This window comes from Rhinoraja longicauda, chromosome 23 (assembly GCF_053455715.1).
Source record: "Rhinoraja longicauda isolate Sanriku21f chromosome 23, sRhiLon1.1, whole genome shotgun sequence".
Lineage (NCBI taxonomy): Eukaryota > Metazoa > Chordata > Chondrichthyes > Rajiformes > Arhynchobatidae > Rhinoraja > Rhinoraja longicauda.
In genome coordinates this window covers 9,778,488-9,798,023 of record NC_135975.1, presented here as the reverse complement: position 1 = coordinate 9,798,023, position 19,536 = coordinate 9,778,488, and the positions used below count along the sequence as shown (strand labels likewise).

The window sequence follows — 19,536 nt, the reverse complement described above, 5'->3', positions numbered from 1 at the left end:
ATTGATAACCCAAGATAAAATTGTAGTACAAGTTCCAAACCATGGAGCAATCACATTACCATGCCCTCTAAGACGTGTTGCAGGAGGTACCACTGGCATCTCAGGGTTGACAAATTGGATATCTAGTTTGAGGATTTTCATGTCATACAATGGAAAGCATGCCATTTAAGTGCCTAGTCCATTCAATGAGGAAATTGATGCCTTGCCTAATAATATCGCAGTCTAGGATTAGTTTTTTTTTAAAGCCTCAGCAGACAGAACACGCAATTAGAGTGCGAAATATAGCAAACATTTGCAAATGCTGGAAACATTCTTTGGCCTATCAAACTCTTACACATAGGTCTGGTGCTTGACAAACTGCACCCGCACCATTGACCAGTGCTAATTGCATCCTTACATTCCATTTTTATGCAATAGTTTTGTTTAAAATCAGTTTTGTTATTTTATCTAATTTAACATTTCCAGGCGTGTAATAGCCTTGATCTCATTACTGAGACACATTGTAAGCTAACATTTAACAACTAAATGGACTAATTAGGATATATTTGTATCCATTTATTAACACAGTGAGTGTTAGTTTGGTATAATTCACTGAATTCCTGTCTGTGGCACGATTTCTCAATGGCACAGCATATATTACAGCGTGCAACCATGCACTGCTGAGAACTCCATTGAGATCAGCTGTGCTGCATATCTGCTTATGCAGTTTTTTCACTCCTCATTTGTTGCCAGCACCTCCCCCCAAAAATAAATTCATTGCCAAGAGCCCAACAAACATCAACAGAACTGTAGATCTGAAATAAATCTCACATCTCGCTCATTCATTCACTCCACTCCCCGCTCCCATCGGGCAAAAGATGCAAAGGTTTGAAAGCACGTACCACCAGATTTAAGGGCAGCTTCTTCCCCACTGTTATCAGACTTTTGGACCGGCCTATTAAAGCTAAGGACATATTCTTCATCCCACAATCTATCTCCTTATGGCCCTTGCACTCTTTTTTTTGTCTGCACTTACACTGTAGCAGTAACAATATTCTGTATGGTTTGATTGTGATCATGTACGGATAAGTTACCTAAATAGCAGACAAAACAAAACTTTTTCACTTACAATAATAAACCAAAATAAATCTGTTTTCAGAAAAAGATAAGAAACTAATTTGGATTTTGGCACACAACACTAGTCCTCCTCTTTCAGGGCTTAAAATAAAACAACCTCCCATTCATACAGCTAATATTATATCTCTAAATTATGCTTCCTAAATAATGTCAACTGAATATTCACCATTAAAGCCAGGATGCAGAGTGGGGAAATTCAACTTCACTGAATAGAAACATGAATTTAAAACAAATCTACTTCATGGTAGACTTTCTCCTCAAATATCCTTCGCTGACATCCAATGAGGATTTTAGATTTCAAATATCTATGGGATTTTGCTTTTGTTTCTGGTGCTTAATTCAACACCACCTTGAAGAACTGTCACAAATAAGTTTCGCATTTCAACTTTTTCCCCCCGATAAAAAGCACCACTCACTGACGGCTTTCTGGTCTAATCAAATTTACTAACTGAAACATTAACTGTTTCTCTCTCCAGAAAGGTTACCGGACCTGCTGAACACTTTCCAGCAAATGTTGATTTTTAATTGAGGATTTAACTTTATTTTGCATATCAACTAAGGCCTTAGTAAAATAATTTAAAGAGCCTGAAATAGCCTTTATGCCAAGTGAAAACATGATAGAAAATGAAAATAATAACATAATTTTCACTAAAAACTGCATTTAAACTACATCAATATTTGCCATTATGGTAGCTTCCTCTTCTTGCAGCACCAAGGGGATCCTGTCATCATTGTTTCCTCTCTTTGATATGACATTTAAACAGACTACTAATAAAAACAGTCGCATTAACGACGTAGGCTAAAATGGCAGATCAATAATTTAACAAAATATAATCCTACAACAGTTTGTTTTGTCAGGCACAGATCACAAGACTCCCCAAAGTCATTATCTAAATGTGAACAAGATTGGTTTACACTCCTGAGATTCCATTTATCAAAAACAGCCAGTACTGCAAGATTGAGGAACCTGGGACCTCTACCCTGCCATCATCCATATGAAAGGTTGGATGGAACGGATCTGACAATTAAATACCTAGTGGTTTTGCCTCCACTTTGCCATTTTTCTTGATGTCACTTTGATCAATAGAAAGGCAAGAAAGAATTAATTCAACAGCAAGCATCAGAACCAAAAGGCTAAGCAAAATTACAAGCTGTCACAAACAAATTTGTGTAATTCACACAATGTTCTTATTTCCCGCACACACAGAACTTAAAAGTAACATTGTGAAATTGATGCAGACCTTTGGAGAGCAAAAAGTCTGCTTGCAGCATTCAACGTATTGCAGTAAGAAGCCACTTAATTGGACTAAATGGGGATAAAGTGGTGGTTTGAATTGCATGTACACAGCCAGATAACTTCAGGTGGTGCAGGCTAGAACATCAATGTCAGGAAATGGTCCTGGTTTTGTTGTGTTCAGCTGCTTCATTAATGGCTGTCCTTGTAATTGGACACAAGTCAGCTGAACAGCTAATAAATCCACAGAATTCAAAACCGACAAGCAACATTCACACGCCCCTGTGATAATGGAAATCTTGGAGGCAAAAGTCTAAGTTCTCCTTGTCCCCAAAGGTATAATTACCAGAAAGTCCTATCCAGCTGACCAGGAGTTTAATTGGACCAGCAAAGCCAAAAAGCAAAATTATCATCAGATGCCAGATAGATGAAATAAAAACAATGCTGAGTAGATTCAACAATTATGGCGAGACAACAATTATGGCGAGAAAATGTTTCAGGAATGTCTCAACCTTTCTTCAGAAATGGCCAGTTCTGATATAAATTGTAAAGACTGATTAGAAATTGTTGCATTGAATCTGAAGTCTTAAGGCTTAAGGTTTGAAATGTGCCAAGTTAAATTGGTGAACTTAGATGGGCCAAACTGGCTCTACCATTCAACAGGATCGCGAGTGGTGTTCTACCTCAAACACCATTTTCCTTGATGTCTTTAATATTCAGAACTCCATCGATTTTGGGTTACAGTGTTCTAAAAAATCACCACGCCAGCAAAAATGCTTCTCCTCATTCCTGCCAAACACAGCCTTCCTCTTATTTCAAGACTGTCACCACAAGTTCTATATTTCTCAGAGAGAGGAAATGCCTTCCACACATTTCCCCGTGTAAATCCCTCAGAGGTTTGTACATTTTTCCTCAAAGAAGCTTGTACATTTTTGATGAGGTCGACTCTGATTTCTTCTAATCTCCAGAAAATAGCGGCACATCCTACTCGCTCTCAAAGTCACACAGCATGGGAACATGGGGCCATCCACGCCCCTACAGACTAGTGGACACCCATCCCTATCAATTCCTGGCAATTCAAATGCTCACTCCCTCACAATCACGTGACACACCCATCAGGAGTCAGTCTATTGACTCTGAGTGGTAGCTTTCAATGATTTGTTTGCAAAGACAATTCATGTCCTCTAAATATAAACATTTCCCACCTTCTATTTTTTTTAAAAGTATCAGTATTACTGAGGTTTTTTCTAGCTCACATTTATCCATCTTCGATGTTAGTCTCTCTCTCTCTCACATGGTTTATCTACATCTATTTAAAGCCTCTTTACATCTTCGCCAGTAAATAAATTCTCACTTGGTAAATTTGGGATGATTTAATCTTAGTTTTAATTTAGTTTAGTTTAGAGATGCAGCGCGGAAACAGGCCCTTCGAGCATATCGACCAGCGATTCCCGCACGGTAACACAAGCCTAGGGACAATATACACGTATACCAAATAGACAAACCCAAGCCAATTGGCCTACAAACCTGTACGTCTTTGGAGGGTGGGAGGAAACCGAAGATCTCGGAGAAAACCCACGTGGTCACGGGGAGAACATGCAAGCAGCACCCATATTCGGGATGGAAGCCGGTCTCTGGCGCTGCAAGTGTTGTAAGGCAGCAACTCTACCGCTGCGCCACTGTGCCGCATTATTTAAGGTTTTACTGGAGCAGTCTGAGAGGCCAATGATCGAGGTCAGAATGGGAGTGGATGGAGAGCTTTCAGTTGCCTGTCGCCTTAATTCACAAGTAAATCTCTTTTACACCTTCTCAAAGGCCTTCCACGTCTTTAAAGTGTGAGAGCCAGATTTGGACACAATACTTCAGTAGTCATAATTTCCTTGCTCTTTATGCTTCTGTATGTAAAGCACAAACACTTGCAGGATCTGTTACAAAAAACAAATCACTTACATAATCTGCCCTGCCATTCTCAATGAATTATGCACACAATCTAAATCACTGATTCTGAATCCCTTTTAAAATTCGTGTCGCCGGTTTACATTGCCATCTCTTGTTCATCCTACTGAAACATAATACGTTAACATTTTGCTTCATCAAATTTAATTTGTACCAACGCAACATTTGAAACAGTAGAATTGAGAGCATGGTGGAAACTAGCTCGTTACCCACAAAAGGAGAGTGAATAATTACAAGGAAAGGAAGGGGAAAAGGACAATAAGCAAAAAAAGCATATCCTTGCTGATTAGTAACTCTTTGAAAGAGCCTGGTTAGACACAAGAGGTTCTTTCTACACAGTATAATTTTTTCAGTACAGCTTTAGAGCAGAGACAACAAGCCGTGGGCTTATATCAAAAGAGTGGCACATAAGCCAATAATGCCAAATTTATTCATGCAACAGAATACAATATATTACACATCATGTTATAAAGTATTCAGATTTTGCTCATGAAGTGTCCTCTAGCTACAAATAGTTATTATGTTTGGGGGTGAGATCCTGCAGAATTTTTCGATTGAGATGCAATTTATTTAAAAGTGAACTGCAACCTCCAACTCATCGGCCTGAACGTGAGTGGTGAATCTGTGCAATTCATTGCCACGGACGGTTGTGGAGGTCAAGTCAATTGATATTTTTAAGGCGGAGATAGATAGACTCTTGATTAGTACAGGTGTCAGGGGTTGGGGGGGGGGGGGGGGGGGGAGGAGGGAGAAGAATGGGGTTAGGAGGGAGAGACAGATCACCCATGACTGCCCTCCTGCTCTACGAAGGTCAGTCTGAAGAAGGGTCTCGACCCGAAACGTCACCCATTCCTTCTCTCCTGAGATGCTGCCTGACCTGCTGAGTTACTCCAGCATTTTGTGAAATAAATACCATCGATTTGTACCAGTATCTGCAGTTATTTTCTTACACTACCCATGATTGAAAGGTGGAGTAGATTTGATGGGCCAAATGGCCTAATTCAGCTCCTATCACTTATGACCGTATGACCCTATGAACATAAAAGCATTAGTGATTGATTTGTTTGATCAACTGCTAAATCTCAGTATGTACTTTCTGAATGTATTTCTGGTTACCCAATTGATCAATTGAACAATAGTTTATTCTATATTAGGTAAAGACAAAAACAGTTATCGGCACTCTGTTAAATTTCACTAAGCAGTTTTATTTTTTTTAAATGTTTCTGTTACTGGTTTGAAGTCCAACTGGATGTGGGACTAATCTGTAATCACACTTTGGACTGAAAAATGATAAAACCAAATTTATTTGCTTGCAAACCCATGCAAAATAAAATGAGCTCCCTTCTGCATTACTGCCTTATATATGAAATACAACCCAACACCTTTTTTAATTTCTTTGCTCTTTTTCCCTTACTCTCTCAAATATGATGCATATTTCTTTTTCTCTATGTTATTGGAGATGGTACATGAAAAGGTAAGATTAATGATGTTTATTTTTACTTATACAACCGGACATACATCTTCTGAGCAGATGTTCTTACCCACGATCCAACATTATAACATTTTCCTCAATTCAAACTGAACTTATTTGCCTGTATGAGTTATAGTGTGCTCCGAGTACTGAGTTTGTGAAATACTCCATGGGATTGAAGGTTGCTTCTTGTTCCCTCATGTCATTACTTTTAGTTACCTGTGATAATCTGACGCTCAACATGTGTTACTTGGCCATTTAACATTTCTGTGAAGACATTTTATAATGTTGGTGACAATCTCCATGTCATTAATGGATGAAAGGCTGTAAAATCTCTCATCGTGGGAACGCTCTTTATTCAATATTAACACGAGAATCTGTTCTAGATATCTGGGAGGCACAGAGGTTGAGTTGCTACCCAACAATGCCAGGGACCCAGGTTCGATCCTGACTATGGGTATTGTCCGTACGGAGCTTGTATGATTTCCCTGTAACCGCACGGGTTTTCTCTGGGTGCTCTTGTTTCCTCCCACATTCCAAAGACTTGCAGGTTACTTCTGAAAACCGTCCCGAGTGGGTAGGATAGAACGAGTGTGTACAGGTGATCGACGATCATACACTGAACATCATTTCCAACCCCCTCCAGTCAGTCTTGACCCTCTGGAATTCACCTACCACCACCACGGGTCCACGCCAAATGCCATCTTGCTCGCCCTGCAATATCCCTGCAATATCTGGATAACAAGCACACCTACTCCAGACTCCAATAGATCTACCTTGAACACCATTATTCCAACTTAACTCAATTCAAAACTCCTGGACCACGTACACCAGCACCCACCCCTCTGCAATTGAATTCTTGACCCATAGACTATAATAAGTAAGTAGAGGCGAGAAAGTACTCTCCAAAATATTCTTAACACTGGTGTCCCACAATGCTGTGCCCTCAGTCCCTTACTATACTAACAGCTGGTCTAGTTGAGTTTCCTGCCAACTATAACCTCCACAATGTTAATGCTGATGCCAATGAAAACAAAGAGTAGTTGGTTAGGCTCTTTTTTTATCCAATATGTCATAACCTTGCAATTTTGCAACTTGAATATTCCTTGCAGGATACAAGCCTGTGTCTGAATATCATTTAGCTCCTGCTGAATAAAGGCAAGGGATGCTATATTTGCTGAGGAATAGCAAAATGAATTGAACATGTGTCTTCATCAGCAAAACATCCCCACTTCTGACCTTAGGATGGAGAGATGTGCATTGGTGATGAACCAAAGATAATTAAGTCTCCAAGAATCCCGAAGAAATCAGGTCCCAAAGAATTCATCAATCAAACATAGCATGGCATTCAGAGCTAATATTGCACTTAGAGCAAAATATTTAAGCAATGCTTTAAAGGGCTATTTTTGCTGAATGTTAATATCCCAGTCATTCATTCATTCCTCTCATCTTCACTTCACCCCCCTTCTTTGTCCTTTCCTCATTGTGGAGGTTACTGTGAGAGGGGCATGGAAAATTATCTTGATTGCCTAACATTACTTTCAAATCTAAAAATAATTCTGTGGAAAGGAGGGAAAAAAAACAGACATTGAGAATATCTTGATGCAATTGCAGAGAAAGGACTTTGCTTTATGTCGGATCAAAGGATCAAAATGGAGCAGTCAGTGTGAAGTCAATTAACAACATGCACTACCCTAAAATGGTGATTGGGGCATTTTGAGATGCACAAAGGAATCATTTTATGTGAGAACAACCGAATTAAATCTTTGAGCCTTCACACATAGGGGAAGTAAATGTATCCAAGTTGAACCTAACTGGATGTAAACAGATACTGGCATAGCAACAACTGCTGATAATTCAGCTTTCCCACAAACTACTACCCATTGTTGACATATGTTTTAATTTTCTTTACCCTCACCGAAGGTGCATTTTGTTATGTCCAGGGTTTCTATCGATGTGATTGATAATTGTGGTGTACAGCTGTTCATATAGTATAAAAATTCAATTAATTACAAATGAGTTCAGGAATACCATTGTTTTGCATGTGGACTGATCATCAAACATTACTCAACATAAAGCCACAGGTAGAAGTATTTCTGTGGTTGGGGTTGATGGGTCATCATTAAAAATGCAGTATCGATTAACTTCTTTTTGTTTTATTGCAAGTATTGAATTGGAGTTTCAGTGCATTTATTATGTGTTATTGGCATGAATTTTTAAACTTGAAGACCTATGAATGATTTCAGCACATACACCGATGAGCCAAACCATTATGACCACTGACAGGTGAAGTGAATAACATTGATTATCTTGTTACAATGGCACCTGTCAAGGGGTAGGAGATATTAGGCAGCAAGAGAACTGTCAATTCTCGACGTTGACTTGTTGGATACAGGAGAAATGGGCAGGAGTAGAGACCTGAGCGACTTTGACAAGGGCCAAATTGTTATGGCCAGACGACTGGGTCAGAGCATCTCTGAAACGGCAAGGCTTATGGGGTGCTCCCGGTCAGCAGTGGCGAGTACCTACTGACAGTGATCTGAGGAGGGACAAACCACAAACTGGTGACAGGGTGTTGGGCGCCCAAGGCTCATCGATGCGCTTGGGCAACGAGGGCTATCCCATCTGGTCCGAATTGACAGAAAGTCTACTGTGGCACAAGTCACAGAATATTTTAATGGTGGTCAAGGGAGGAATGTGTCACAATACACAGTGCATCGCACCCTGCTGCGTATGGGACTGCTGTCCACCATTGAAAGCGCCTACATTGGGCACACGAGCGTCAGAACTGGACCTTGGAGCAGTGGAAGAAGGTCGCCTGGTCCGATGAGTCCCGTTTTCTTTTAGATCACGTGGATGGCCGTGCACAAGTGCGCCGTTTACCTGGGGAAGTGATGGCACCAGGATGCACTGTGGGAAGGCGACAAGGAGGGAATGTGATGCTCTGGGCAATGTTCTGCTGGGAAACCCTGGGTCCGGCCATTCATGTGGATGTCAATTTGACACGTGTCACCCACCTAAACATCGTTGCAGACCAGGTACACCCCTTCATGCCAATGGTATTCCCTGGTGACAGTGGCGTCTTTCAGCAGGATAATGCGCCCTGCCACACTGCACACATTGTTCGGGAATGGTTTGAGGAACATGATGAAGTGTTCACGGTGTGGCCCTAGCCTCCAAATTCTCCAGATCTAAATCTGATTGAGCATCTGTGGGATGTGCTGGATCGACAAGTCCAATCCACGGCGGCTCCACCTCGTAACTTACTGGACTTGAAGGATCTGCTGCTAATGTTTTGGTGCCAGACACCACAGGACACCTTCAGGGGTCTTGTAGAGTCCATGGCTCGGCGGGTCGGCGCTGTCTTGGCGGCATATTAGGCAGGTGGCCGTAATGTTTTGGCTCATCAGTGTATGTCAGAAAAAGGGAAAGGGCATGGCAGAAACAAGCAGTATGCAGGGTACAAGTAAACAGGAAGGTGAAATGGAGAAAGGTCAAGGAAGATTGAAGAGGATTGGAGGGTTGAATGAATGGGATATTAACAGTCTGCAAACACTATCAAATTAGCAATTCAACCAGCATGAAATTAAATAATCAATTGGTAGATGAAATCCTTAGACATTGAATCAAAATCTAATTCCTTTAAATTAAATCTTAAAAAAACAAGGTTCAAGCTGTATGCAAAAATATCTGGTGCTCAATGAATTTGAAGTAGCCACCATGTACAATGAGTCAATTTATCAGACTGCCTTTGTCAGCAACTGATGACTTCCACCTTTATTTTTAGTGTTCAGACCTTCAATTGCCATTGCTCAATGCTCATTGACACTTCAGAATAATTCTACCAAATACTGCAGCTGCATACATTTCTTTTCTTCTTTTACCTTAAGGAGTGCAGAAAATCCATTTAAGCTTTCAAATGGTATAAATAACTCAATATGTAAAAACACTGCCTTCATTAATAACGTGCACCTTTTTTGACAGCATGATTCTTATTCTTCTGTTTGTTCTGACCTGAAGTCCACGGTTTTAAATCCCAGTGTTGCTGCTGCTTCATAAATCAATAAGCAACAGACGATCTGTTCCAAAATTTCTCAAATCACCCTTCGATTCAGCTTGTGGCAAGCATATCACATTATCTTTCTCTCGCTCTCCCCATTGGCATGTTTCATCATGCAACAACTTTCCTAGAAAGAGTATTCACTGGATAAATTGTCCAAGATTGAACATTCACTCAGAAGATTGCCCAATCAGTCAACCTAAAAGCACGCATTATTAGAGAATAATTGTAAAGACAAATGTGTCTTGGTCCATCTCCAGAGAGAATTTGTCTCTGCACTTCAGGCATATAACCTTGAAAAAAACAAGTATTTTAGCACGTGGGAGGAACATTCAGCAACAAAGTACATCACAGTGAAAGAAAGATCTGAAGTTTGGTTCACCTTCTGACTGTCATAGTTAAAAGTTATTAAGGGTGTGTGTATCACCTAAATACAAAAGTCTAACTTTTCAATCCCCCTTACCAGATGGTCCCTCACAATACCTAAAACAATCACGGTGGGGGTCAACATCACACAGTCGACAGCACTTAAACCCGAGTCATAAAACTGTGGATCCAAAGGTATGAGTTTACAAACCTATGCTGAGTATAACTGTGAGAGACTCCTACACTGCTGGAGGTGCTATCTTTTGGCTGAAGCTTGTCCTCCTATATGGCATTAGTTTGAATAAACAGAAAATAAACAGAACAGAGATCTGCTAGATACTTATGTGTCAGTCAAAACCCCCAGAAAATATTTGCTCACCATCTTATTTGATAATGTAGAAATTGCTATCGTGTTTCATCCTTTTTTCAAAAGAAATTACACTTCAGAGTAGTAATGAGGAGAGGTGAAAGAGGGGCCGGGGTCAGGGCTGAAAGGGACAGAATGCAGTTTTTAATCTTTTAGATAGAACCTCACCTAAAAACTTTTACGGGTAAAGTGATAAAGTTGCATTAAATTGGTTTGAATGAGAGAAAGCAATGGTTTCACACTTGCAGCTCTAAAGATTTGCAAATGTCTTCCTTTAATGAGTGTATACAATGAACTATTAAGAGAGAATTAATTAAATCAACACTGCAAAACCATTAGAAGCTTCCCTTAAAGTATATTTATATTATAAACCCGTTAAGGTGGCTTGAGATCCCGTGGAACTTTTATTCTAATAAATAGTGGAGTTAAATCATAATGTAGCACATTAAAGTTAGCCAATTTCTCCTCAAGGCAATGTAGAAAAGTCCTTGTTGTAAGATCACGTTGAAATACAAAAGACTGTCAAGTATTTAATATATTCTACAATTCATTAACCTGCTTACAGATTTCTCAACTCTCTATTGAGTATCATCGCCCCCTGTCTCACTTTGTAGCCACCTCCATGATTAAAAACACAGCTGCGCAATGTATTATTGAACTTCTATCCCATGCATATCCAATTCATTTTCAACTGTTACAAATATGCTGAGCAGACACTTGGTTCAGACAGATTAGACAGGTACATCCTTCGTCAATGAGAATTTTTACTCTGAAGTATATCTCAGTGGTTTACAGGCACCAGATTCAATTACTTCCCTCTCCTGAAAATTATTTATTCACTTGTCCTCTTCTCGAAGCATCGTACCTTGATAAAATAAATTATGAATAGGGAATCAATAATAAAGACACATATGACAACAGATGTGAGGGAACTCAGCAAATCAGAATGCATCTACGGAGGCAGTGGTGTTTTGGATGGAGACCCTGCATCAGGACTCCCGATAAAAAGTAATGACGATGATTTTGAAGACCATGAATTTGGAGTTGGTGATAGGAGAGCTTGAGGCAGGAGCACCGAGGTGAAAACAGGGAGATGGTGAGGGTTGCTGAGGTGAGGCAACAGGTTGGGCTGAGAGGGGGGGATGTGGTGTGAGAGACAGAAATGCCAAGTGGGAGAAAAAGAGTATCAAGCCCAACTCTTTATGTAAATAGTGTCTTCTCATGCATTTCCCAGGGAGTCATGAGGGAATAATCAAGTTTGAAAATCTTAGACAATTTTGTTGCACATGAGATCATACACAGCTCCTGCGTCATGATTACAGCTACCCTGGGTTGACTGTGGCCTCGGGATACAAAATAACTGCAGATACAGAAAACTAGAGGGGCAAAAATATACTGCTGGTGGGTCGAGCAGCATCTATGGAGAAAAAGGTTGACGTTTTGGGTCGAGACCCTGCATCACGACTGTAGTTCAACAGTGCAGTTTTTTTCAAATAAATCAAAAGATTGTTCCTGATACCTTAAATAATGCTTGCACTAATGCCCGCATCTATTTTCCATAAATCCCAAGCTTTAGCAGTTCCACAGATGGTCTCATTTAAATAGCATTCAAACCAAAGTAATGAGAATATATTCAACCAATTCGGTATGTGATGTAGTTCAGTTGTCTTAGAAAGGAAATAAATGGGTTAGTTCACATTTTCATGCATTTTTGAACCAAATCCATCCTATTCTCTTTTCAAATCAAGATAAAACAGAATTCAAGACTTGCTTCAATACGTTCAAGCCCTGCAATAATTCTGCACCATTTTAAACGTCAATGAGTAATGCTTTCCACTGGCAAGCATCACTGCCAATTATTGTGATTACCGTATCAATTATTTTTTGTTCAAATTGCATGGCCAAAATCTGCACTGATGGTTAATTGGTCAGGTTGTTAATTTAATAAGGTTATTTAAAAGGTAAAACACCCAGAGACCTGCATTTCCCAAATTTACATGAGGGCAAAATAGGTAGTTAAGATTGGAATGATGAACTGCAATTGAAATTGCAGCTCTTTTCACAGAAGTTAAGAGATCAGATATGAGGCCATAATCAAAAAGGAATTTCATCAAGTGAAATGGAAAAAACTCAGTGGTTTGAGAATGAGGCAGTTAAAGAAATGGCACAGTAGAGTGCAGTGGTAGAGTTGCTGCCTTACAGTGCCAGAGTTCGATCCCGACTAGGGATGCTGGCTGTACAGACTTTGTACCTATCTTTGTGACCGCGTGGGTTTTCTCCGGGTGCTCCGGTTTCCTCCCATCTTCCAAAGACGTGCAGGTTTGTAGGTTAATTGGCTTCTGTAAATTGACCCTAGTGAGTAGGCTAGAACCAGTGCATGGGTGCTGCGAAACATCGCAAAACCTTCCTTTCTTAAAGAAGAAACTCTTGTGGGTTTTTTTAAAATTTAAGTAACCTTTTGTGTTACTTGGGAGAGGACTTGGAGGGCCGAATGGCCCGTTTCCACGCTGTACCTCTAAACTAGAAATGCAATGGAAGGTCACCCAAAACAGTAAGGCTGGTTAGCAGAATGTCTTTTCTTTGGGTTTAGAGTTTATAAAAGATAAAACCCTTAGGTGCGTTAGTGCCCAGCATTTTTCAAATAGGCCGAGATCCTTCCCTAAGCAATTTCTGCAGTGAGAATAGTGGATGTTGCTGGTGGCCAATGACAATGGCACACTGTAGCAATCAAATTATGTTGGGAAGGAAAAGAAAGAAGCTGGCTTATTGTATATCCATTCAGCTCAACTCTCAAAAATATTCCAAAGAAGAAAACTTTCGAATCAAGGTTGAAAGCTCCACGAGAATTCGTACAATGATGCAATTGTCCAAGAATCGTTTCAATCAATATCTGAAGGGACACTATCACATCGTTGTAAGCAAACCCTACATGTGAAATTGCCAGACTATCAAATGGTAACATGTCGCAATCAAATAAGTATCGCTACCCATGGAGACCAGCACAAACAGAAATCTCAAGCTAACTACAAGATCACAACGTGAGAAGACCACTGGCCTCGCCCATATGAATACGTGTGTGCACTTTCCAAATATCCTGCATCTCTTCCCAACATTTCAAAGCCCAACCGATGTAGGTTACAAGTTGACTCAACTTTCTCTTCCTGCTCACACCTCCAGTCGCCAAAAACATAGTCATAACATTATTGAACTATGACCCTACAACTATGGGCGTGCAGTCCACTAGGCCGTGCTTGATATCCCCTGTAAAGCTGCATAAAACAGTCCTGCATTTTTCACAACATTGACTGCATTAATGAAGCAAACATTGCAAATTGGAATTAGAGAGGGCATTTTAAAATGACATTTTTTAGCACAGCAGACAAAATGTAGGATCGGGGATCCCCAAGTCACATAAAATGTGTGCGCAGGGTTGATGGGGGTGGAGCTGCAACCATATAGGATTTTCTTGTGAAAAAGAGGCAGGGAATGGGGCTTTTGCTATGACATTGAAATAAAAGAGCAGTTGTAATGTTCTCAAACAACATGAATCGGTTCAGCACGTCCAACACCAACGCTGTGCTGCACAGGAAAACAAAGTCTCACAACTGAATGCAACCAGATACGACTGTGAAATTCAATTATCAAGCAAACAAAAACCATTTCAATGAAAATCTTTTATCTCCAGTACCATTGCAAGTGAGAGATTTGGAGAAAATAACTGCAGACTTATGTAAGTCATTCACGTACCTCACGCTGCAGAACCAGATCTTTGGTTAATTGTGTAGCATCTTCACTAAATGGTTCTCCTTCCAGGATTCCTGCAGGTGTGTTCCGGGACCCACGAGGGCACTCGATACCTGAAACAATAAATAAAGTAATTGAGATTTAAAAAAAAAATTCTGTCAATGTTTGAAAATAATTATTTATTCAACAGGTCCAGATATCATGTTATAATGAAGGCCAAATGACAGACCAGTGGTATCAAGCAGAATGTTTCAATACCTCAAACTGTCCAAGGCAGCAAATGCCAAAAAGTACTATTCAATAACAATATTCAGAATCAATCAGACATGAGAAGTGAGCATTGAGAAAGTTCACGTAAGAAGTCTGTCGGCTTGAACCAACAATACAGCATCGAATACCAAAAATCTTTACAGGGGCTACTTTCCTTTCTCCAGTACATTGGGAACTAATGACTCAAAATGTATATCCAATAGATCCAGCCATGGATAACCTTTTTCACCGTTCACCAATTCTAGTGTCATCCGCAAACATACTAACCATGCAAACAACGTTCACATTCAAATCATTCATATAAATAACAAACAGTAGATCTAGCACCAACCCCTGTAGTACACCACTTGTTACAGGCCTCCTGTCTGAAAAACAATCCTCTACCACCACTCGAACAATGTTGGCTGGTGAGACCCATTGTCTGTAACGCGTTTTCACCTAGCCCATAGCTAACAATGGCCTGTTTCATTTATCATCGTTAATATTTTGCATATCTTTCATTTTTTTGTTCTGTGTTTCTCTAAATCACCATCTATAACTCTCATTTCCCTTTCCCCTCACGCTCAGTTTGAAGGGTCTCGACCCGAAACATCACCTATTTCTTTTCTCCAGAGATGCTGCCTGACCCGCTGAGATGCATCAGCTTTTTGCATCTATCTTCGGTTTAAACCAGCTTCTGCAGTTCCTTCCTACACATTTCCTCTGCCACCACCCTTTGTTTCTCACCTTTCAGCCAATTTTGTATACAAGTTGTCAGCTCGCTCTGGTTGCCATGTGACCTAACCTCCCAGACCAGCCTACCATGCGGTACCTCCTCATAAGCCTTGCAAAGGTCCATGTACTGCACCACCTTCATCATCTTCTTGGTCAACTCTTCATAAATTCAAACAAATTGGCGAGACACAATTTCCCACAAGATTTAATAGAAACCCGAGAGGTAAAATTTCCACCCCGAGGCGGTGGGTATGTGGAACGAGCTGCCAGAGGAAGTAGTTGTGGCAGGTATTAGAACAACACTGAAAAGGCATTATGACAGGTTCATGGATAGGAAAGTTTTAAGAGGGATATGGGCCTAATGCAGACAGATGGGACTAATGCAGATGGGGCATCTTGGGGGGATGGGCATACCTCTGAGCTATGATTCTAAATCCATGATGACTATCCCTAAACAGTCGCCTTTCCAAATGTATATCAATCTTATCTCTCAAAATCCCCTCCAAAAACTTGATTCAAACACTGATGCAAGTCTGGTTTTCCCAAATTTTTGTCTTGCAGCCTTTCTTTATACGAGCCATATTTCAGTCTGCTGGCACCTTCTGTGACTATAGTTGATGCAAGTATTTCTACTCTAGCTTTCCACAGTGCTCTAGCAAATACTTGATCAGATCTTGGGGATTTATCTTCCTTAATGCATTTTAAGACCTCCAACACCTCGTCTTCTGTAATGTGGACGCTGCAAGATATCGCTCTTAGCTTCTCCCAAGTTCACTAGCGCCCGTATCTTTCCCCACAGTTGACGATGTTGAGGGAGTAGTAAGTTCAAAGTAAGATGTCCCCCGTCAGATGAAATCTTCCTGCCCCCTCAGATGAACATAAAACATCCTATGGTGCTTTGCAGTCCCAATGAGTAGCCCTGAGTTTCCATTTGCCTGTTACTTCAATCCCAATTTGACCTCCCTGCTTTTGACTCCCATACTGCTCCAATATAAGCTCAAGGAACAACACTTCACCTTATGGCTCGCCACATTGGAATCTTCTAGATTTTAAACATTGATTCCAACAATTTTACACAACCACCCATTCTAAGCCTTGAATCTCACATTTCCAGCATTCATTCTTTTCCTCCCTCTGCTTGTAATTTTACACTTAATTTGTCTCCACCAAAGAGCATCACTCTCTCTTCTGGTCTCCCTATCACAAATCTTCCCATAACCATTCCAGAATGTATCCCCACATTAATCCTTTGCCTTCCTCAGTGACACAATCCCAGGTACAGATTTCTTTTTCTCGCGCTGCAGCCCCTTCTCCTTCCCAACCTCCAAACCAGTGTCAACCCCATTGCTTTCAGCAGAACCCGAGGCCATTGTTGCTATGAAAGTTGAAACTGGGAGGGAAGGAATACCACAATGTAAATTGTTAATAACACCCCAGTCTGGCATTACTCAATGAATTCTATGGAAGCACCAGGATTTCTAAGCCAACATGTCATTGGATTCCATCTGTAACAAGGGTGTCAGGAATCCTATCCCACAAATGTCTGAGACGTATAAGTGGGCAGGTGAATATTCAGCAGCGAAGCCTAACACATATTGTAAATAACAGTAATTACCAAGGCGCAGCAGACGACTGTGCGATCAGCAATAACATATAAAATAAGAATCCAAGGAACCAATAATAAAAACAGCAATGATATCTGGTGCTATAAATCCACTACTATACATCTTAGTAAAATTCAACATGAAAAACAATCTGTTATTGGTTACAATTGGAGGTGGGAGCAGATTAATGGGAAAATCTGTAAGAGAAACAAAGCTAGGTCTAATGATGTCAGTTATACGACACATAAACAGACTGTTGAATCCAACTCGTCCATACTGACAAAGGTTCCTACTTGTGAGAATACCACTTACCTGCATTTCACCTACATCTCACTAAACCTTTCCTATCCATGTACCCGGCTTTTAAATGGCTTTTAAACATCGTAGTTATACCCGCATCAACCACTTCCTCTAGTAAAAGTGACATCTAATGACGTCATAGAGTTATACAACACAGAAGCAGACCATTTAACCAAACTCATCCACACTGACAAAAGGCACCTACCTGAGTGAATCCCATTTGCCTGCATTTGGCGTACATCTCACTAAACCTTTCTTATCCATATACCCGCCAAAATGTCTTTTAAACATTGTAATTATACCAACGTCTACTATTTCCTCTGGTAACTCATACACCCACCACCCTCTGGGCAAAGTTTTATTGGGAATCTAACCTGCTACACTGTATTCTTTAATGCAGGAAAGCCTGAAGGAAGGAATGTTGATGGTTGGATCTACCTGGCCTAGCTGTTCAAATGGAAACCAAATAAAAAGATTCCATGTATTAAACTTTGCTTATTTGAAATAATAAATTGAGGAGGTTGAACAACAGTCCTTAATACTGGATATTTCATAATTCTGAATAAAGACACAAAACAAATTGAACAAGAACACTACCCTTGCCAGTAATTGATTCACTGACAGTCTAAATAATATAAATAATATGATAGTCAATTGATCAGTCAACAGTGTGTTACTCACTCGTGCTGTCCCTACAACTTACAATGTGCTGCACCAGCTTATGCTCTGCGTGTTCATATGTGCAATGCATGTGTACTAGATGGATGGGGATTGAAAACCGAGATGGATATGTGTAGGTGTCACAGTTGTGCAGCTAGTAGAGGTGCTGCCTCACAGGGCTAGAGACCCAGATTGAATCCTGAGCACGGGTGCTGTCTGTGTGGAGTTTGCATGTTATCCCTGTAACCACCTTGATTTCCTCTTGATGCTCTAGTTTCCTCCCACATCCCAAAGAAATGCAGGTTTGTGGGTTAACAGGCCTCTGTAAATTGCCACTAATGTGTCAGGAGTGGATGAGAAAGTGGGATAGAACAAGTGTGACTGGGTGATCGATGGTCAACGTAGACTTGCTGGGCCAAACAGGAAGAGAACCCAAGAAAGGGGCAGATGAAAGTGGGATAGAGGGGTGTGCAATAGGAGAAAAGGAATTTGAAGTTTATTTTAGTGGTGCAGAAGAGGGAGCACGGTACAGAGGATGGACAGGAGAGAGGACAGGGGGGATGAGCAGAGAATCAGGGCAGGGAGCACAGCAGGAGAGGAAATTTAAAAAAGAGGGGATGAGGGAAAGTGAGGGAGCTTATGTAAAGTTCTTGGAAGCAGAATATGTCAGTGAGTGGAGAAAAAAGTGAAAGGGGGAGAAGGAATAGAAAAAAGTGGCAAGATCGGCAAAGGGGGTAATTCAAGGTCAGGCAGAGAAGAGGACTGGATCAGCTTTACATATTCATGCCTTTGCCTAGAGCAGACAGGAGTAAGTCAAGGGCAGACAAAGCTAATCTATGGATCGAGTTTCTATACTCTTATACTTCAAGCCAGCTTTAGGTTTCACATTATATGAAAGATTTTGAAGGTTCATTGGGAAGCTGCTTAATTAATAGAAACATAAAGGGAGAGATTTTATATTTATGTTACAAGGGAGAAAATTAGACATTTATCTTTAAGAATTTCAGATTATAGCATGATATGATGACAGTGTATGAATTATTGTTAGTAAAGAAAGGCAAACAAAGTTGAGGTCAAATGTGAGTTAAGGGAAGGCAGAGAAAACGTTCAAAATTTGAGGCAATTGACTTAGTGGTTACGGACATTTCAAAATTCAAACAGGCCCATGGTTGAAGGCTTGCAGAAATTGCTAGACGAGTGTGGTTGGAATTACTTGCTCACGTGTAACATAAACACTGACATGAACTAATTTGGACAAATGTCTTCTATCCCTGTTGCAATTTGCATTTTTCCTCCTCCCCTCAGCCTGCTAATGAAAAAATTAACTGTTTTTATTTGTGACAGCACTTTTATCGTGATCTGCATGGTCTCTCCAAATACACGAGGCAATGAATTACTTTTGGAAGTAGGAATGCTGGGAGTACTGGAAGTAAGCTTTCTTTGTTCAAAAGAAAAGCAGATGGTTGAACCTTTCAGTTATGTTAATCAAGACACCAACGTCACTTTCAATATCGGATCAAAAGGCACCTCTGGGTCGAGCTGTTCCACTTAAAAGATGGAATACATTTAACTTCACATTTCTATTTCTTTTATATTTTCTTAGGACAAATACTAGAGAGCAGAGCGTTAAGGTGAGAGGTGCAAAGTTTAAAGGAGTTGTGCGGGGCAACTTTT

The 19,536-nt window shown here is 40.4% G+C and overlaps 1 protein-coding gene across 1 annotated transcript in view; it reads right to left on the bottom strand.

The window, feature by feature from the left end:
• The window catches only part of snd1 (staphylococcal nuclease and tudor domain containing 1), a 734,850-nt gene that overhangs the window by 410,780 nt on the left and 304,534 nt on the right, over positions 1–19,536 (bottom strand). Inside the window, exon 16 of the mRNA XM_078419593.1 lies at positions 14,318–14,427. Coding sequence (XP_078275719.1) covers positions 14,318–14,427 — 110 coding nt within the window. The remainder of the gene's footprint in view (positions 1–14,317; positions 14,428–19,536) is intronic.